General features: G+C 39.7%; 2 protein-coding genes across 2 annotated transcripts in view; one reads left to right on the top strand and one right to left on the bottom strand.

Annotated features, from left to right (window-relative positions):
* Positions 1-7039: 7039 nt before the first annotated feature.
* LOC122644988 lies at positions 7040-7834 on the bottom strand. The gene has a single exon (XM_043838343.1). The coding sequence runs from the start codon at positions 7832-7834 to the stop codon at positions 7040-7042; it is 795 nt and encodes a 264-aa protein (XP_043694278.1).
* Positions 7835-9120: 1286 nt separating this feature from the next.
* The window catches only part of LOC122646074 (GTP-binding protein BRASSINAZOLE INSENSITIVE PALE GREEN 2, chloroplastic), a 28264-nt gene continuing 15129 nt past the window's right edge, over positions 9121-22255 (top strand). The window contains exons 1-2 of the mRNA XM_043839547.1: positions 9121-9277; positions 9360-10717. Coding sequence (XP_043695482.1) covers positions 9160-9277; positions 9360-10717 — 1476 coding nt within the window. The 5' untranslated portion in view covers positions 9121-9159. The remainder of the gene's footprint in view (positions 9278-9359; positions 10718-22255) is intronic.

Raw genomic sequence — 22255 nt, 5'->3', positions numbered from 1 at the left:
AAGTTGAAGATTTCAAACTCCAAATCTTCAACTTGTCCCTAATAAAGCCAAATCGGGTAGAGGAGAGGCCTTTTGTAAAAATTTTAGCAAGCTGTTCCTTTTTAGAAATAAATTGAACTACGATTTCCTTCTTGGAAACTTTATCGTGAACAAAGTGGGAATTGATTTCCATGTGTTTAGTCCTTGCATGAAAGACCAGGTTCGCTGACAAGTATGTTGCATCGATGTTGTCACACCCTAGGATGGACACCTTAAGAGTACCAGTACCAAGTTCATTGAGTAGGGAATGTAGCCATGTGAGTTCAGAACACACATCGGCAAGGGCCTTGTACTTAGTCTCAGTTGAAGAACAAGCAATGGTGTGTTGGTTCTTGGAGTTTCAAGGTATGAGATTAGGGCCAATAAAAATTGCATGTCCCCCGGTAGACTTCGTATAGTCACTGTTGCTAGCCCAGTTACTATCACTGAAGACCTGTAAGATTATGTCCATGGATTTTTGGATGAAGAGACCATGACTCTGGGTGCCTTTGAGATATTGCAATATCTATTTCAACAAAGACTAATGCTCATCAGTAGAGCATGCATAAATTGGCACACTTTGTTTACAAAGTAAGCTACATTAGGACGCGTCAGTGTAACATATTAGAGTCCCCCAACCATGGATCGTTACTTGGTTGGATTGGTCTATGGGTCACCCCCTGCAACCGAATGGATAGGTGGTTGTGGCCATGGGGGTGCTAAACGAATTGCAGTTGGTCATGCTGGCCCAATGAAGAAGATCTGAAATGTATATTGATTGAGACAAAACTGCCCTTGAGCGTAAATGAACTGATTCTATGCCAAGGAAAAACTGAGTGGACCAGGGTCCGATCTTTTATAGCAAATGTGGAGGTCAAGTCTGCTAATAGAGAGTTGATGTAGTCATTTGCACTGCTTGTCACTAGAATGTCATCAACGTAGACAAGTATATATAATATATATGGTAACCTAACCATTCTTATATATAAAGAGTGGTGGGTCTGTCTGTGAGGCCTTGAATCTAGAGTCCAAAGAGAATTGAGAGAGTCTATGGAATCACCCCATTTGGTGCCTTCTTTAACTGATACAAAAATTTTTGCAATTTGCACACATAATTGGGTTTGGACTTCTTCAAAGCCAGTGACTGAGTCATGTAAACCATTTCATTGAGAATGTCATGGAGGAAAGCATTATTAATGTCTTGGAACTCTAAAACTTGCCTTTTCCATCAACAATAGGACCACTCAATGCATCATTCAAAGAGAGGAAAGAATCGGTGTTTTTCTCATTACTCAAAGTAATAGTGCGCCTCTTCCACAAGAAATCGATATAGATGGAAAACCTACTCCCCGGACATAATTGTAATACCCATACCAAAAAATGAGTTTTAATTTGGACTTTTCACTATTACCACAGATATTGAGCCAGTGGCCAACTATGGCTCTTGATTTTGATGTGTGATCACTTGATTTCAAGGCGAGTTAATGATCTTATAAGGTAGTTGGTGATTTTATAAGTTGGTTGATGTGATGAGTACATGATTGTAATAAGGAATAATCCAGTGTATTGATAGTGTAGCTAAACTTGAATTAAATATTTATTTTTGTGTGTATTTAGTAAACAAATTAATAGTTGGCTTAGTAGCTGTGACTATATTTAAGTGTGAGGTCTAATGTTTAAGTCTCTTTACTTGCATTGAAGAGGATCTTATATTTAAGGACTTTATTTTGATTCCTAGTCTTTGGTGGCCCCACTTTGTAACTAAATACTAAATGGATGGAGTGTATGAGGGAGAAAAAAATGCTCATGGAAATATAAAAAATAAAGAGTAGAGAAAAAGAACAAGTGTGGTCCAAATCAGTTTTTAGGGTCCCTTGGCAATATGGCTGATTTATTGTTGAGATTCATTATTAAAATGAGGATTTGGGATCATGCCACATATATATTAAAATAAAAGGAGTCGCCACTTAGGATTCGGGCCTAGGGCCCAGCGGAAAGGGCTAAGTGATTCCATATGGTCTGGTCAGAGATTCTAGATAAATGTGGTCAGGTTACGAGCATGGGAAGGTCTTAATACTCCATCTCGCTCGATTAAAACAGTCTTTCTACTAGATGCTAGATTTAAAAAATTCTACCTTACTAACGCGTCTTATATCAAAATGCAAGTTTGGACTATGGTGCATCAAACATAAGAAAGAAAAAATAAAAAATTATTTACTATATACACTAAAGTAAATCACTTTAATGGTCTACATTGTATCAAAGTAAGGGAAAAATAGAGATGTATACCTACGAACGAAATTAATCAAAATAAAGACGGACGATCGAGTTGCCTCCCTCTTGTCGGATAGAGTAATGGCTATGTAAAAAGGATTTCGCTACTCAAACTTTGGGCAGAGCCTATCAAAATCGAACAGAGTTCTTTTTGTAGCACTTCGCCTCTTTGGTTTTGGTTGATTTTTTATTAATTTTCTTATTTCTAAACTAAATATATATTAATATATTATTTCATTTTGAAATGGCTTACTTTTGATTAGTGGGTCCTAAGAGAATTTTCTGGGACTAAATTCTAAATATCATATACAATTGGTCATATAATCGCGGGTATATAGATTTTTTTTGTCTAACAACTTTCATTTTGGACTTTCGCTACTAAGACTTCAGGCAGACTAACAATTGGAAATGAGACTTTTGCTACTAAGACTTCGGGCTAAGTAGGGACTGGAAATGAGACTTTCGCTACTCGTACTTAGACAAAGCAACATCTGTAGATGAGGTTTTCGCTACTAGTCCTTGGACATAGTAACGGTTGTATAGGAGGCTAAATGCATAGTTAGTAAGTTCGGGCACAACAATAATATGGGAACAAATACGTACGACAATTAATCAGCCCACACGATAATAGTTCGGTTTCAAAAAATACGGCTATGTAAAAGGGATTTCGCTACTCAGACTTCGGGCAGAGTAACAGATGAAAATTGGACTTTCACTACTAAGATTTCAGGCAGACTAACAACTGGAAATGAGACTTTTGCTATTAAGACTTCGGGCAGAGTAGCGACTAGAAATGAGACTTTCACTACTCGTACTTAGACAGAACAACGACTGTAAATGAGGTTTTCACTACTTGTCCTTGGACATAGTAACGGCTGTATAGGAGGCTAAATGGTACTAACTTCGGGCACAACAATAATATAGGAACAAATACGTACGACAATTAAATATCCCACACGATAATAGTCCGGTTTTAAAAAATACGGCACAATAAAATGAGAACAGCATGATACGGTACGTGTTTAACATGTGTTTTAATACAGTTGCTCTAACATAGCACGGGAGCAAAAATACGAGTATCCAAATAAATAAAAAAAATCTCAAAAGTTTCCTTAAAAACTGCAATAATTAATTCTATTGATACCTATTCATTAAGAATAACACTCAACTGGCCACCAAAACTATTAAACAATTGCACCACCCAACCATTTATAATCAACAAAATAAGAAAACATTAACATAGAATTTTATTACCCTAATAAAATACAGAGACATACCAATTTGGATATAAATTTAGGAAGTTTGAGGGATTACTTTTCTTACAAGCTTTGTTATCATTGCTCCCTAGACCCTAACTGTAAAATCCTTTTCTTGAGATCCAAAGGACTACAAATTTAATTTGTGGAGCTAGTGGAGTGCCACCATGACTTTGATCCCATATGGACCATTAAATACTAAGACATTGCTTTATCACAACATAAGTTGAAAAATGAACTCACATCTTTATGGAGTCTGACTATTTGTAATTGTTCAAAAATATATAGAGAGAACTTAGGGCTTTATTTAGAACAACTATTTGTAAAACACAAAGAACTCTCTAGGAAAGTTGAGTAGCGGAAGCGGTTGAAGACAATTGGGGTTCGTGCAAATGCTAGACTAATAAGGTCACAAGCAATGAAGCAAAAGACAAAAAAAAAGAAGAAGAAAGGAATTACCCTGCACCATGAATCGAAAACATTAACACAAATAAAAAAAAATAAAAAAACCCTAGTTAGAGAAGAATTGCAGATCTATATTATAAAACTTGCCAACACAAACACACACACATATATATATATATATATATATATAGCGAGAGAGAGAGAGAGAGAGAGAGAGAGAGAGAGAGAGAGAGAGAGAGAGAGAGAGAGAGAGAGAGAGATTAAAGATACCTGGAATTGATGGATATGAACTAAACTAAAACCAGAGTGCTTGAGAGTATATGGCTTGCTAGAAGCCTAGAACGAGAGTCTTCTTTTTTTTTTTTTGGTGCAATAGAATGAGAGTCTTCGGGTGTTGGGGGTTTTCTCACCGATTTGGGATTTTTAGGTTTTAGGTTTTAAGTTTTAGTTTTTTTTTTGGGAAAGGGAAGAATGTATATATTAAAATAAAAATTGGTATTTACAACCTATAATACTTTTTCCCATTGGCATCATTCCGAACTAAGGAGGAAAGCGCTGCAGGGAGACTGTCTATACAAAGATGGATTTCCTGACAGGACGGAAGGAAACCCACAAGGAAATCAGCGCAAGAATTGAGTTCTCAAACCTGGTGGATAAAATCACATCTTAAGAAGCAATGCCGAAGCTCCCATATGTCTTGAACCAAGCCAATTGAGTGCCAAGGAGCTTGATAGTTACCCAAAATTATCTGAATCACCACATTAGAGTCCGAACGGACCTGGACTCGAGGGATATTCAAAGCACGGGCCTTTGTCAAACCTTGTCTAATAGCCATCAACTCCATGCACATGATGTTCAAGTCAATGGTAGCTCGTGCAATGGCGAAACAGACCCGACCCGTGCCGTCTCGACCGATAGCCCCATAACCTCCCAGGGTTCCACGAACTAAGCCATCAGTGTTGATTGCAATCATGCTGCGGGTGGGAGGGAACCAAGTATGGACGGTAGGGCGTTGCATGAAGAATGCAACCTTGATTTTCCATCGATGGAAGAAGCCATGGTTGCGGTTCATATCAGGAACACGGTTTGCCAAGTCCGAAAAATGAGTTCGGGTGTCCCGAATAACCCGAAGGAGGACCGAGCTGGGGGGAGAGGGTTGCTATTGGAACACTCTCCTGTTCCTCTCGATCCAAAGGCGATAAACCACGGAGACGAGGCTGAACTTTCTGATGCTATAGAGCATAGAGTCACCATTGAAATGTTGCACCAGCCAAGCAATGGCTCCCTAGTGAAACCATTGAGATACAGAACACCTTTCCAAACCAAGTCGAAATAGGAGCACTGGAAGAGGAGGTGATCGATAGTCTTTGGTTGGTTATTGCATAAGGGACAAGTCTGATCAAGACTAATACCCCCGCGAGCCAGCTTATCTTTCATTGGAAGCCTCCGGTGCATTGCTAACCAAGTAACGAACGAAAACCTATGTTGTGATTGGGGAAACCACACCAAGGATGCCCAGGCCACTTTGTCATTTTGTTGACGAATCTTACCCCATGCAAATCAAAGAGAGAACCTGCCACTCGAAGTGAGAGTCCAAACAGCCACATCCGCCTGAAGCCTGTGGTTCAACGTAGCCCCCATGATTTCTCCCCAACGAGACAGAATTGCATGGTCTGTGATATCAACATCCCATTCATCGTTGAGTGAACGAATGGAATCCACCTGGGCAAAAGCATTTCGGCCTAAGGCTTCAGCAATCAAGGCGCCCGAGTTCGATAAGGGGCCATTCGGCAGCCAAGGATCATACCACGAAAGCATTTCTTTCCCATCTTTGAGAAGATACCGAATACATCTGGAAGCCACATGGCTGGTACGAGAATTGCCTTAAACGGGAGGAAGCAATGCGAGGGCAGGGGTAATGACCAAATGGAATGTCTCGAAAGCCACCTGTGTTTAACGAATTGAACCTAGCAAGAGTCGACATTTGTCGAGAAATTCCAGATTTGTCGAACAAGGGCTGCTCGGTTCCAATCATCTAAGCGCCATAGGCCAAGCCCCCCTTTGCTTTTGGGCTTGCAAACAGTGTTCCAAGCAACCTTGTGTGACCCTCTCTCGGAAGAGCCATGCTAAAGAAAACCCGCCATCTTCTTTTCCAGCACTGTGAGGACCTGTTGGGGAACCCGGCAGGTATTCAACCAATAGCTTATGCTTTCCATGAGAACCGACTGTATGAGAGCTAACCTGTCCGCATACGACAAGTTCTTTGATTTCCAAGAAGTTATCTTCCTATCCACCTTGGTGATCAAAGGATCAAAGTCATGCGGCTTGAGAGACATTGAAGATAAAGGCACCCCGAGATAGGTAATGGGGAGAGAGGCTTGAGCAATTCCCAAAACCTGATAGAAGAATTCACTAATTGTTGACGGGCAATTTGCGAAAAAAATACTGGATTTATGCTGGTTAACCATGAGCCCTGATTGCCCTGAAAATTCCTGCAACAACGTATGCAGCTTGCAAGCATTGTCCCTAGTAGCTTTGCCAAAAATAAATAAGTCATCGGCAAAACATACCAATGTAATCTCCGGTTTGGCACAAAACTGATGATACGCAAAGGCTCCATTCTTAGCTGCTGCTGCAAGGGAGTTAGTGAAGAACTGAAGGACAATGTTGAATAAAAATGGTGACATTGGACAGCCTTGGCGAAGTCCACGATTCGCAGAGAAGCTAGGTGATTGAGCACCATTTAAAAACACAACATACCTAGGGTTGACAACACATTGCACAACCCAGACTATGAAAGTGGGGGGGGGGGGGGAAGTTAAGCCTATATAACAAGGTAAAAAGGAAACTCCACTGCACTGAATCATAAGCTTTCCGAAGGTCCAACTTGGCTGCAAAACGAGGCATTCCTTTTTGGCAATGGTAGTCATAAAGTAATTCCTGGCACAAAAGAATATTGTCTGAGATCTATTTCCCTTCTATAAAAGCAGACTGGTTACCACCCACTAGCTTGTGAATGACTTTCTTAACCCTTTAGGGATGAGAGTTAACTTAGACAGCCTGAGCGGGTCTGGCATCTTCGGATTCTAGAAGAAACTCAAGATGGCTGCGACCACATCACTGCCAGTGATGTCCCACGTTTTCTTGAAGAACATAGCTCCGAACCCATCCGTTCCAGGTGTAGTATGATCATCCATGGAGAAAACAACAGCCTTGACCTCGTCTGCAGTAAAATCCTTTGAGATCTCCGCGGCTTCCAAACTATCAAGAGCACGATCAACCGGGAGGTCCAAAGGGTTACAAATAATCTGTGAGGTACCCATGAATGTGGATTCAAAAAACCTGGTGGCTTCTACACAAATGGCGTCTTCATCACTGATAAGATCCCCGTTAGAATCGTGGATGGCCGTGATACAATTCTGGGCGCGTCTCATCCACAAGGAGCGGTGGAAGAAATCTGAATTAGAATCCCCATTCTGAAGCCATTTTACTCTAGATTTTTGCCGCAGCTCAAACTCCCTAATGTTCATGATTTTGTGAAGGCGATTAGCAGTTTCCCTTTCACGCCGAACAAGGTCGCCGTCCGGATTGCAAGTAAGGGCACTCGATTGTAGCCGATCTAACTCTGCTTTGAGTTCCTCCACCTGACCATCCAAATTATGGAACAGAGCCCTACTCCAACCCTTAAGCTTAGTCTTAAGCAGATGTAATTTTTGGAGAAGTATGGACATAGGACTACCGGCTAGAGGTTGGGACCAAATCTGTTCAACCAGAGGAAGAAACTCTGCATGTTCAGACCAATGATTGAAAAAATAGAACTGCTTACCGCGGCAACGAAGCGGGGAGCCCCGGTCCACCACCACTGGGCAATGATCAGACATACCTGGATTCTGAAATTGAACATGTGACGAAGGAAACGCAGCTAACCAAGAGGGATTGGCCAGACCGTGAACATACCTGTAAGTTTTAGTTTTTTTATTTTGTTTAATTAAATTAATACACATAAATATGTATTAATACGTCAATTACTTTGGTGGTTCTTAAGAGTCGCGTTCAAAATTAAACAACCTCATAAAATACAGTAAGCGTCGGGTTATTGAATTATATGGTCGGATACAACAATTAATACGCAAACTAACTAACTATGGTTAAATGTAGATGGGAAATGTGAAAATTGGGTTTTAGATGATGAGGCTCTCAAACGGAGTAACGAGCGTCTAATTCATGGATGCGGATAGATGAAACTTAAAAAAGAGTCCAAGAGGGTGGATAAGAGGTTCAAAAGGGGAGGAAAATGGAAAATATGGCGCATGGGGTCATGGTTTTGGCTCCTCCAAATGGGAAGGGGATCCCAATGGCTGACGCGGGGATGTGTGCGGCATGCCCCAGCCGTTGGATGCCTCAATTGGCGATGCCCTGGAAGGAGAGGAGCCGAATCCCTCTCCCTTGGCCTTTTTCATGTATTTTTTATTTTATTTTTCATTTCTTTTCCGTTACAACCAAACAACATGAAAACTTCATTTTCTTTCGATATCTTTTGAATTCTTTCCTTTTCCATCCAACCTAACACAGCCTTAAAGAAGATTTTCATGGTTACATCCACAACACCTGTAACTGTGCAACATTGGTGACCGAAAAAGGCTCGTCGCTTCGAAAAGAATTCCGAAAAACTTAGGAAGACGAAGAAGGGCTCTGTGACAGTACACTAGAGAAGTGTTTTGGGTTGTCAAACCAGTCTTTCGGGACTGAAGCATGTAGGTGAGCTCAATCAGTCTTATGATGTATAATAGAAGTGGGTTTTATTCTCTTTCGCAATAAAAAATCACTGGGTTTCTGTCACTATCGGTTTCTTCATGAGACTGTATTGCAATTGTTTGAATTCTGTCCTAAGAGAGTAATACCTAGGCGAACAGGTCAGTTCAATCAGTCTTATTAGTGTTATGAGGAGTGGGTTCACTCTCTTTTGCAATAAATTTCATTGGGTTTGTAGCAAACGATGTTTCTTGATGAGATTGTGTGGCACTTTTTCCTCCCCTTTAAGCATCTCAACCCTCCCAAGTGACACTATTGTCCAAGTATAGAGTGGGTTATGGTTTTACTGTTCATCTCTACCACCTCTGACATGGTCAATTTGTTACATCTATGGAGGCCAGTACCAGAAATGAGATAGATTGAATCACTCGACACTAACGAAAAGAGAAAAAAAATGTCAATCTTACTCTCGACTGAAACACTCCTTCAAACAACCACCACAAAATTAAGGTTGAAGCTTTCAGACAATGGAAGAAATGGAGGAGAACCAATAATGTATAGTCTATGTACAGGTGAGACTGCTCTCTTCCTTGCCATTATCTATTTATTATACTGCTATACTCTGTTATAATCACAATCAATTTTGCATCTCAGGTATCAAGAAGATGAAAAATAACAAAAGCAATAGAGGAAGATCTGTATGGTCTCTCTCTTGCTCAATAAAGGTCGGGAAAACCACTGTGACGCCAACCCAAATAGGAAAAAGCCAAAGAAATCATGCTCGAAATCCAGTTTTGAGTGAAGGAAGAGATGAGGATGAGAACCATGGCCTTATCTGCCCTGGTTGTGGCATTTTCATGCAGGATGAAGACCCAAATCTCCCAGGTTTCTATCAGAAAAGGAGGGAATCTCAGAAGGAAACGGCACTGCTTGAGGAAGCTTTTGATGGTCTTGGTATTGATGAATTCACAGAGTTAAGTGGAGAGGAGGAAGAAGAGGATTCTATGGATGGTTTCGAGAGTAAATTTGAAGAAAGTGACGAGGAATATGAGAAGAAGGAAGATGCGATTGATTGGGATTCTGATGATTGGGAATCCTTGATTGATGATGAAGATGAGAATCGGAGGAAGGAATTGGATGGTTTTGCACCTGCCGACATTGGATATGGTAACATTACTGAAGAGACGTTTAAGAAGGTAAAGAAGGAGAGGATTTCAAAATCTGAGAAGAAACAAAAAGCCCGAGAAGCTCAAAGAGATGAAGAGATGGTTACTGTTTGTGCTCGGTGCCATTCTTTGAGAAATTATGGACAGGTCAAGAACCCAAATGCTGAAAACCTGATACCGGATTTTGACTTTGATCGGTTAATCACTAGTCGGTTGATGAAACCAGGCAGTAACTCTGGCAATACTGTAGTAGTCATGGTCGTTGATTGTGTTGATTTTGATGGTTCATTCCCTAAACGAGCAGCTAAGTCACTATTCAGGGCATTGGAAGGAAGCAAGAAGGACCTGAAGCTCTACAACAAATTTCCAAAGCTTGCTCTGGTTGCCACTAAGGTCGATCTCCTGCCATCCGAGATTTCACCAACCAGGTTAGATAGATGGGTCCGCAACCGTGCCAAAGCTGGAGGTGCTCCTAAACTAAATGGGGTGTATCTTGTTAGTTCCAGTAAGGATCTTGGTGTTAGAAACCTTCTGTCTTTCATCAAGGAACTGGCAGGTCCTCGAGGAAATGTGTGGGTTATTGGGGCTCAGAATGCTGGCAAGTCTACCCTCATTAATGCATTTGCCAAGAAAGAAGGGAGAAAAATTACAAAGCTTACGGAGGCTGCAGTTCCCGGTACGACTCTTGGGATATTAAGAGTTGGAGGGATTCTTCCAGCCAAGGCAAAAATGTTTGATACTCCAGGCCTCCTGCATCCATACTTGATGTCCATGAGACTCAATAGAGATGAGCAGAAGATGGTTGAGATTCGAAAGGGGCTGAAACCTCGGACTTATAGAATGAAGGCAAGTTTTGTCGACCACCACCACCAGTTAAATTTTTTGTTTGGTTCTTTGGATGGATTTCTTTTTTATTTATCTAGGAGCACAAATGACAGATAAAGTTAAATTACATTGACTGTTTAGTTATCTATTTATGATATGATCAAGAGTAGGACAATGTCAGAGCTCCAGTTGAGGGCAAAAATTTATATATCTTTAGGGAGCAAACTATCATATTATTCATGTTGAACTCTCTTTAAACATCCTTGACTTTAATCTGTTTTTATTTCACTGGTTCTCTTATTCTCTCATGTCAATCATGTAATCCTTCTTGTGATTTTGCTGGATTTACAAAGCAACAGATGAATTTGATATTTACATGTTTGTCCAAAAATTGAAACTTTTCAACCTTGGACCACTTTGGTGATCAATGAAAAATCAACACTGCTCAATTTTCACAAGTAAACTGGCCAAGTCTGCTGCATTTCCCCCAAAGTCATAGAGATCTGCCCCATATTCCCCAAATTCTTAACTAATTTTTTCTTATTAGTTCAAGCTAGAGCTCCTTTTTACATATCTGTATACTCCAGCTTGAGGGGGAGTGTTGAGAAGTGTACCACGATAGGGAGAGTGTCCCTATTGTGGTTGAGTTATTATGGTTTCCTTCATTGTTTTTTCCTCTTTAATTGTTAGGAGTTAGGAGTCAGTTTCCTTGTCTAAGTTAGTTACCTATTTTAGATTTCCTTTTATGATTGTAATGGTTTTATTTTAAATAAAATACTTGTGAAGGGAGGAAGCAAACTAACACATACAGCTCCTCCCCTTACAACTACTCTTCTCCTCTCTAAGGTTACTGGTTACAGGTCCTAGGTTTTCTACAAAGCCTTTGATAGAAAATCCCACCCCCTGTTGCCCTCATTAAGATTGACATCCATAAAGCTTTTGATTCTCTAATATGATCATATGAGATTTCATTTCTAAAGCCATGCTTAAGATGGGCTTTCCCCCTGCCTTTATAAATTTGGTCCACTCTTGCGTCTCCTCTCCAAACTTCTCACTATTGGTTAATGATAGTTTGGTGGGCTACTATGCCTCATCAGTGGGAATTCATCAAGGTTCCCTCTTTCTCCATACATCTTCTCCCTGGCTCTTGAAGTCCTCTCTAGGAGTATACAATGGTGTACTAATCTGCAACTTATCTCCCCTACCCCCAAGTGTAAGAATATCAAGCTCTCCTGCCTTACCTTCACATATGATCTCATGATTTTTCCACAGCAAGCATCACTTCCATTGAGACCATTATGTCTTGTTTGCAGCGCTTTGAGTATATGTCAGGCTTTTGCGCAACAAATCTCTCTTGTTCTTGGCTGCGGTCTTGGAATCTGTCAAGGCAACCTTGATTCCCTCCTTCAGGTCAAGTATCTGGGCCTCCTTTTGATTCCTGCTAAATTGTTCGTCCACCACTGCACCCCCATTCTTGATCTTATTCGTAAAAGGCTTCAACTTTGGAAAGATAAGATTCTCTCCTACGCTGTCCGATTGGAGCTCATTAGATCAGTTATCTAGTCTTCTTACATTTATTGGTTTGGTACCTTTGGGCTGCCTCAATCAATTGTCAAAGAGATGGAAACCCTTATGTATGTCTTCCTTTTCCTCTCAAAAGGAGCCGATACTTCAAGATTTCTTCATCCTACCAGTTGGGCTATAGTTTACCTCCCCAAGGCTGAGGGAGGTCTTGGTTTGAGAAGAATCAATGACGTCAACTCAGCCGGTACCATCAAATTGGTTTGAAAAGCATTTGGATGGATTGATTTACTCGGGCCTCCTTCGCCATGACTCTATATGGACTATCTCTTCGTCTTTTGAAGCTTCTTTGGTCTAGCGCAAGATTTTTCAACATCGGTCTATTGCTCTTGGAGCCATCTCCACCATTATTGATGATGATTCCTCTACCTCTCTTTGGTTGGATCATTGGTACCCTATGGGAGTGCTCCTTAATTTATTTAATGCTAGAGCCATCTATAGTTAGGTCTCTCTAAGCAGTGTATGGTTGCCAATATCAATTAGCCTTGGTAATTGAGCCCCTCCAGCTTTTTCTTCCCCATCGCTTTCAGTTGTGTAGAAATTCTTTGCCCCTCCATTGGATAATAAGCTTCAAGGTAATGGAGATAAGATAAATTGGTCCCTAGTCCTCTCAAGTCTATTTAGGTCCAAAGCGGATGGGACTTCATCCGGTCTAGGGCCTCCTTACAGCTTTTGCACAAGCTTGTCTAGTTCAAGCACTGCATCCCTCATCACGGCTTCCTGGTTTGGCGAGCTCTCTCCAACTGCCTTCTAACGCAGTCCTTCCTCATTCATCACCAGATCCCAATGTCCTCCTCTTGTTGCCTATGTTGGAACGCTAAGGAAGATATTGATCATCTCTTTTTTGCTTGTCCCCGATCATCTTCCATTTGGAAAGGGGTCCTCGCAAAATGTTGGCCCAGGAGTCGTAGGATTCTCCCCTTCCAGCGAGAATGGATTTGGGTGGACATGTCTTTTGTCGGATCTTGATCTGCGATGTCGTGGGTAAGCTCGCCTTCAGTACTGCCACCAACCAGATTTGGATGGAGCGAAATATCAGGAAACAGTCCTCTACCTCTCGATCCTTCAGCAGATTTGGGACACCATCTTTTTTGACATTTGGAACAATCTATCCTCTATCTCCTCTCGATGTATTGATTCCCTAAGGAACAGGCATATTGTTGTTTCCTGGGGTCTTTCTCCCTCTCTTTTTCAAGCCTCTCCCTCCTGAGGGTCTAGCCTTGCTTTGTTTATTTGTTGTAATTTCTTTTCTCTTTTTTGGGGCCCTTTTTTTTTTTTTCTTCTCTTTGGTAATGAATTAATTATTCACCCAAAAAAAAAAAACTAGATTTTTTCCCACGCTAATTTCATGCTTGTTTGGTTCAGTATATTAAGTATTAGTCTACGTATTTAGGTCCACTGGCCCGCGGTGTATTTGTTATCTATTATTTGTTTTTAGTTTAGTTAATGAGGGGCACTCGTGGTACTTTATTCCCTGTTTCTATAAGTTTGTTTTTTATTGCTTGGTTATTATCAATATAAAATGAGGCACATGGTTTGAGTATGCTTCACAACACAAACCGTGGGCAAGTTCTCTCCTTTTCTTCTCCCTTTATATTACTACTGGCCTTTAATGTGGTGTCATTATAGTTTTTCTGTTTTAATCCTCCTTGGTATTTACTTTTGTTTGTTCAATAGCAACCAATGCTGTATCTGTTTTTCTGAAACCCTAGTTGATTTACAATGAAGAACTAGGGTTTCCTACTGCTGTGAAGTTTTATCTACATCACCAACTAATAGCCTGCCATAAAGGCTGCGGTACTCTGTTTTTCTGAAGATTTTGTCAGTTTTTCATAGTGCTATTAATCGTAATCTGACTGACAGATCAGTCTCATATTATGGGGTTTTGATGTTCAATCTACAAGGGTTTGTCAACATCAATATGGCCCTGATCCATTGTGCTGTTTCTGATTATTTTTTTAACCCCAAATCTGACTGGCAGTACTCTGTTTTTGGGGCCTTTTCTGGCAGAATTTATTCTGCCCTATTGTGGACTTCTCTTAGTCAACTGTTCCTTCTATTCTAAGGTTTTATAACCCTCTACAATAAGGTCCTTTGGATCCTTTATTCTTCCTTTTATCGCAAATCACTCATTTCTGGATTTAAAGGCTGGTTGTTCAGACCGCTACGTATTATCTGTCTTGTTTATTGCTGCTGCCTTGCTACGAAGGCTACAACTTGGTTAACTTTGAGGTAATATATATTGTATTTCGGTCTTATTCTTTTGGACAGCATCTGGTGCATTTCTGTGTCATCACTTTGATCTCAGGTCTACCATATTGTTTAACATATTGCTGGTTCTTCTATTTTTTTTTTTTATTATGGCCAAATCAAAGCCTGTTGTCGACAATGTGAATGTCCAGATAACTTCTATTAAGTTTAATGGAGCCTCCAATTATCTTATATGGGCATAGGTTGTGGAAGTTTATATCACAACCAAGAGAAAGATGGATTATTTGACTATGACTCTACTTGCTCCACTACTGATAATTACAAGGACTGGCAATTTGAGAATGTTACTTTACTCTGTTGGATTTGGAATAGCATGGAACCCTCTATAGCTGCCAATGTCATGTTTCCATACTTGTCAAGGCGTCGCCTAGGCGCGGCCTTGGCGTCCAGGCGGAAACCCAGGCATTAAGCGAGCTTACGCTTAACAAGACTCGTGAATGGTGGCCGACTTGACCATCTAGGCGTCGCCAAGGCGGTTAAAGCGACGCCTTGGGACGCCATGAGGGCAAGGCGGACGCCAATATGGAGTGTGTATTTGTTTTTTAATTTTTTCATGCAATTATATATTATTCTTTTTGTTTAATTGGTATTGGTTGGTGTATAATTATCTCACGTATGCTGCTACATGGGATAAATAGCCTTTACAACTAAAAATCTAAAATCCCTAAATTCCTAAAGGTTAAAACGTAAATCTGTAAAAGGCTTTTAGCCTTTAACTTCTTCTCTAAGAAATTAAAAGTAAAACCCTCGACTCCTCTACGCAAGAGGTTGTGCGACACTGCAACCTTCCTCCTTCCTTTCCGGCTCCGGCAACGGCAACTCGACTCAGGTGAAGGCAAGTTTCCTCCTACCTCTCGAGTCCTCTGCGCAAAAGTCGAAGCTTCCTCATCCTCCTACCTTTTCGGCAAGGTAAGCCTCTACTCCCTATGCTTCTTCTTTGTAACGGTAACTTCTGATCTTCTCTTTTTTTTTTTTTTTTTTTGCTTGGTAACTTCTATGGTTCTATGATGCTTCTTCTCTGTAGTCTATAACGGTAACTTCTTGTCTTTTTTTTTTTTTGGCTTCATTGCTTTGCAACTTCTATAGTTCTACTTCTATGCTTCATCTTCTCTGTAGAGTAACGGTAACTTCTTCTCTGGTTTTTTTTTTTTTTTGTTTGATAACTTCTATCGATGCTTCTTCTCTGTAGTCTGTAACGGTAACTCTCCTTTTTTTTTTTGCTTGGTAACTTCTCTACTCCTTCTGCTTCTTCTTCTCTGTAGCGTGTAATGCGTGCTGCTGCTGCTTTTTTTTTATTTTTTTAAGTCTGTAACTGTAACTTCTAAGCTTCTTCTGGTTCTTCTATGTTGCTTTTTTCTTTTTTTGGCTTGGTAACATGGTTAACTACTGCCTGCTGCTTCTCTGTAACGCACTAACATCCTAGTGCTGCTGCTGCCGCTTCTTCTCTGTTTTTGTTTTTTTATTGGTTGACTGCTGCTTCTTCTTCTTCTTCTTCTTCTCTGTAGTACTAACAACTACAGCAATTGCTCAAGAGATTTGGTTCTGCTACTTCTTCTCTGCTGCTTTTTTTTTTTTTGGCTTGGTAATGGTATTATAGACTTATAGTAACTTGGTAAACTGCTGCCTGCTGCTTCTCTGTAACGCTCTAAGCCTCTAACTGCTGCTGCGTCTTCTCTTTTTTTTATTGGTTAACGCTTCTGCTGTTTCTTCTTCTTCTCTCGTTGTACTAAGTACTAACAGTCTAACACTCTTCTTGCTTCTTCTTTTCTGTTTTGATGTTCTCTTTGTGATGGAGGATACCTGAATCACTAAAATAGATTAGTCAGATACTAGAAATCTAGAATATTAGATACTGATGTAGCTTCCCTGCTTCTCTATTTTTTTTGTCCCCTTTGCAATGACATGATGTGATGATGAATTGATGTTAGAGCAATGGATGCTGATGCTGCTGCTTCTTTTTTGGTTCTTTGCAACATTTTTTTCTTTGAAAGTATGAATCAGAGATTCAGATTTCAGAATCATGATGATGAATCAAAATCATGATTTCCTTTTTTTTTTCTTACCCTTCTTGCTTCTATGTTTTTCCTTTTCCTTTTTTTGTAGTTACTTTTATCCCTTGGCAGTTGGCACATTGCAAGCCTGCAAAGTATTGAATATTGATTCATTACATAATGGATAGCAACGGAGAGGGTGGTAATGTTGGCGTTGCTAGTAGTGGGGCTGATAATGGCAGTACTGCGGGGTATGATCCATTCAAAGACCCAAAGAGGAAGGCCAAATCAAATGACCCAGGGTGGAAGTATGGGTATTGGCCTGACCTTACAGACAAAAATCTTGTCAAATGCAATCTGTGCAAAAAAGATCTCAGAGGTGGGATTAAAAGGATAAAGCAACATTTGGTGGGTGGCTATGGAGATGTTGCGAAGTGCACCAAGAAAACTACAGCAATTGCTCAAGAGATGAATGAAGCTTTAATGCGCAATAGGAAGAAGAAGGCAGCAGATATATTGGATGATGATGATCATGAGGGAGGAGGAGGAGAAGAGACATCTCTACAGGTTGAGCAGATACAGTCTCAATCTGGTCCTAGTACTGGTAGGTCTCAATCTTCTTCCAAAGTGATTCCAAGTTCTGGTACAGCTGCAAAGAGAAAGAGGAATGTCATAATTCAGCCACAAGTAAGGGGTCCCATGGATGCTCATGTGAGACGGACACCTGAACAAGTGGTTGCTGATAGGAGGCTTAAAGGCCGAAACCAAACTACAATAGAGAACCGGATGAGATCAGCTGAAGAGAAAAAAAGAGTTGATAATCATATTGTGGATTGGCTTTATGAGTATGGGATTCCATTTAATGCACTAAAGTCAAGAAGCTTTGAAGTGATGATTGAATCCGTTGCACAATATGGGTCAGGATATAGGCCCCCTACTTATCATGAAGCGAGGGTGCCTTTGTTAAAGTCAGCAAAGGAGAGAACTCCAGAGATGAAAAAGACCTATGAAGGGTATTGGAAGCAGTTTGGATGTACACTCATGTCTGATGGGTGGACAGATAAAAAGGGAAGACATTTGATCAACTTCCTTGTCAACTGTCCGGAGGGGACTTATTTTATGAGTTTTGTTGATGCATCAAGTTATGTACAAGATGCAAATACCTTGTTTCAATTACTTGATAGCAAGGTAGAAGAAATTGGGGAAGAATATGTTGTGCAAGTTGTTACAGATAATGCTGCCAATTATAAAGCAGCTGGTGCATTGTTGATGGAGAAGAGGACAAGGCTCTATTGGACTCCTTGTGCAGCCCACTGCATTGATCTTATGTTGGAAGATATTGGTAACTTGAAGGCATACAAGAAGGTGATAGTGAAGGCTAGGAAAATAACAACATTCATCTACAGACACACATGCCTTCTAGATGCCATGAGAGCTAAAACAAATGGGAGAGATCTTGTGAGGGCTGCTGTAACAAGATTTGCAACTTCATTTCTAACACTCCAGAGCTTATTGAGGCATAAGGATGACTTGAGGCATTTATTTATTTCTGATGATTGGAAGCATTCTAATTTGGCAAAGACAGAGGCAGGAAAGAAAGTGGCTGAAACGGTCTTTGCTATTACATTTTGGAATGGTGTGGAAGACTGTATCAGAGCATCAAAACCACTTATTGTTGTTTTGAGGATTGTAGATGCTGATGAGAAGCCTGCCTTGCCTGAAGTCTATGTTGCCATGGAAGAGGCTAAAAAGATGATTAAGAAAAATTTTGGGGATAAAGAGAGGTTGTGGAAGAAAGTCATAAATATTGTTAATAGACGATGAGAGTGTCAGATGGAGCGCCCATTGTATGCTGCTGCATTGTTTCTTAATCCTGGGAAGTTTTTTCAGTATTCAGAAGTTGAGGATTATCAAATTAGACAGACTTTACAAACGGCTTTTAATCAAGTCACCTCAAGATTAGTGCCTGATCGATCTTTACAAGACAAGATATTACATCAGGCTGGTGAATATAGAAATGCTCGAGGTCTTTTTTCGAGCAGTATGGCCATTAGACAACGGACAACTATGAATCCTAGTAAGTAGCTAATTGCCTAATTATTTTTTATTATTTAGTTATTTTGTTTGTAGTTTGTACCTACTTTGTATGATATATTAATCCAATTTTTTTTTATTATATTTATAGTTTATAGTTTTCTGGTGGGATACACATGGAGGTGATGCTTTTGAGCTTTCAAGGATTGCACGGCGTTTACTGGGCCTTTGTTGTACCTCTTTTGGTTGTGAGCACAACTGGAGCACATTTGATTTTGTAAGTATTTTTTGATTACATTTATTTTTTTTATTTTTAGACTTTTAATTTTGTTATTAGTTTATAGAAGAATGACTTGGGATCCTCTATTGAATTCAGATTCACACCAAGAAGAGGAATAGACTAGAACATGAACGTTTGAATGATTTAGTCTATGTTCAATATAATCGCCGCCTTCAAGAAAGGTTTCGACAAAGGCGTGAGGAGAATAGAAATTATGATCCCCTATTGCTTGATGAGTTATACTGGACTAGTGAGTGGATGGTTAGCCAACCAATGGATGATTTAGTCCATCCCCAGGATGATCTCACATGGGGTGCTGCTGATAGAGCAATGGGGGCATCTACATCATTTGAAGGCCAAAACCGAGCAAGGAGAGCTCAACCAGCAACCTCTGGGGCAATCAACTCTTACGCACGTTGTAATCGAGGGATAGCCCAGACGGCTATTGTTGAAGATGATTCAGGATCAGATGGAGATATGGTAGAAGAGGGAGATGTGAATGATGACGAGGATGTCATAGATAATTTTGGAGAAAGGGCACGTGGTTCCATGGAACAACAACAAGAAGATCATGATCATCTACCAGCTGCTAATTTACTTGATGTTGATTTTGATTAAATCATTTGACATATGTATTTAGATATTATGGATATTTTGAGTCTTTGACATTGACACTTAACTTGACTCTTGAAGTCTTGAGTATTTGAGTATTTGACTGCTCAAACTAGGATATTTTGAGTCTTTCATATTCTTCATTTCTTCGTCTTATTTCCTTTTCCCCCCCTTCATTTGATTTATTTCTTCTTTTTTCTCTATTAATTGTTTTTAACAATTAGCATGCTTACTTGCATTGTTAATTTTCAAGATTGATACATGGAGTCATGGACAACATGAACATCCTGATTCTTGAGTCTTGAGTCTTGACAGTTGACATCTCTTCAATTTTTTCATTTTCTTGGTAGCATCCTAGTTAAGGTATGCTATGCAACTATGTCTTTTATGAAATGATGATAATAACACATTTTTTATCTAGGACTTAGTGATTATTGATTAGTGATTAACTGATTACTAAATAAGAGAATGTTGATTAGTCATTTGTGATTTTGTGCTATGTCTTTTAGTTTTTTAATTAATTTATGATGTTTGATTATTTTGAATTTTTATGTGTCATGTATGATTTTTCATTTTGATGACTTGAGGTGGCTTAAATTTAATTTTTAATGATATAAGGTATGATACTATGATGCATCATGCCATCATGTATTGACTATTGAGTGTTTGGGGGGAGGGGAGGGAGAAAACTAACACTAGACCGCCTTTACCGCTTAAGCTCCGCTTAGGCGGCCGCTCTATCTCCTAAGTGCTTAGACAGGCCTCCACCGCCTTGGACCACCATGCCGCCGTGACAACTATGCATTTTTCATAAGATTGCGAAGGGTGTTTAGGATGAACTCAAGGAGTTCTTTTCTCAAAACAAAAATATGTCAAGGATATGTGATTTGTATAAAAATTCTTCTCTGTGACGACTATTACAGTACACGTAAAGGCATATGGGAGAAACTTAATGTCTATCAGCCACTCTCCGCTGATATTAATGTTCTCAAATCTCAACGTGTTGAGTTTTGGTTGCTAAATTCTTGTCTGGATTAGACTCCGATCTTCAACCTGTCAAGAGTCAAATTTTAGCTGGTGAGAAGATCCTCTCTTATGAATGAGGCTTATTGCAAAATTCAGCAAGTTGTGTCTCCTTTTCTGGTTAAACTTGATTTCACTCCCACTTCCAAGGATAATTTGACCTTTGTTTCTAATAGTGGTGGTCGTGGGTAATGGTACTTTTGGTAGAGGTCATGGATCAGAGGGAAGTCGTGGCAATCTACTTTCTGATCTTGTTGCTTGTTGTGGTTGCCCTAACCACACTATTGATAAATGTTGGATAAAGCATGGCAAGCCCCAATGGGCACAACAACAATTTACCAATACTACTATATCTAATGGGAATATTGAAGTGGTGCTTCCTAATGATACTAATCATGGTCTTTCAACTGGTGAAGATATCTCATCCCATATTGATATGATCAATCAACTTCTGAAACAAGTTCAGTAACTTGAGAGTTGAGACATCCTCTTAACTACATTAACTCATTCAGGTACACCTTCATGTTTCACCTCCTCATCTTCCACTCCCTAGGTTATTGACTCAAGCGTGTCCTCACATATGATTGGTAAGACAAATTTATTCACTTCATTTCAGCAATTTGATTCTCCATCATACACTATCCTTGCCGATGGATCTCTTACTAATGTTACTAGTCATGGTGTTATTCCTTCATTATCTATTGTTCTTTGTGTTCCAAAATTGCCCCTTAGTCTCTTATTTGTTAGTCAATTGGCGAAACATCTTAATTGTTCAATTACATTTTATCCTTCTCATGTGTTTTTTAGAATCTAAGACAAAGATGAAGATTGGTGGAGAACATGAGAGAGATAGTTTATACTATTTTGACGTTGCCTCCTCATTTATGGCAGCGTTTGCTACCTCTACTAGCGTTTCCCCTTTACATTGCGTCATCTGCTGAGGCACCTTTCTCTATCCAAGCCACAACATTTGATCCGTAGTTGCAAGTCTATTTCTTGTCTTGTGTGAAGCTTGTGAACTTGGCACAAATTACTGTATTGTTTTTCCATCAAGTAATGAGTCTAGGGGTTAGTTTTTGTTTAATTGACTTCATTTTGATATTTGGGGCCTATGTAGGGTCAATAGTCGGTCCTGTTTTTATTATTTTGTGTCCTATATTGACAATTACTCGTGTATGACATGTTTTGTATCTTTTGAAAGATTGTTGATTGTTCTGAATTTGTGCCTATTTTCAAACAAATGGAATAAAATTTTAATTTGGTGTTTGTTTGAAAATTTTGCAGACTGACAATGCTCTTGAGATTACCCAACATGCGATTTCATCCTTTTTGTTTTGACAATGGCATTACTCACCAGACCAGCTGTTCTTATACACCTTATCAAAATGGTGTGGCAGAACGTCAAAATTGTTATTTGTTAGACAGCAAGATCTTTAATTTTCCATATGAATGTTTCAAAAATTTATTGGGGTGATGCTGTGTTGGCTGCTTGTTATTTGATTAACCAGATGTCGTCTTCTGTCCTTTGTAATCAAATTCCTTTTATGTCGTTTTTTCCAACCGTCCCTTGTTTAATTTACCTCCTCGCATTTTTGTCTATCAATGTTTTGTCCATAATCTGCGTTCTAGCCTCGATAAACTATTTCCTCAGGCTACCAAGTGTATCTTTTTTGGGTACTCCAATACTCAGAAGGGTAACCGGTGTTTTGACCCCACTACTCGTCAGCAGTTTATTAGTGTTGATGTTAACTTTTTTGAAAGTATACC

This window comes from Telopea speciosissima, chromosome 11 (assembly GCF_018873765.1).
Source record: "Telopea speciosissima isolate NSW1024214 ecotype Mountain lineage chromosome 11, Tspe_v1, whole genome shotgun sequence".
NCBI lineage: Eukaryota > Viridiplantae > Streptophyta > Magnoliopsida > Proteales > Proteaceae > Telopea > Telopea speciosissima.
The sequence above is the reverse complement of the archived record's forward strand: the minus strand, read 5'-3'. Positions and strand labels throughout refer to the sequence as shown.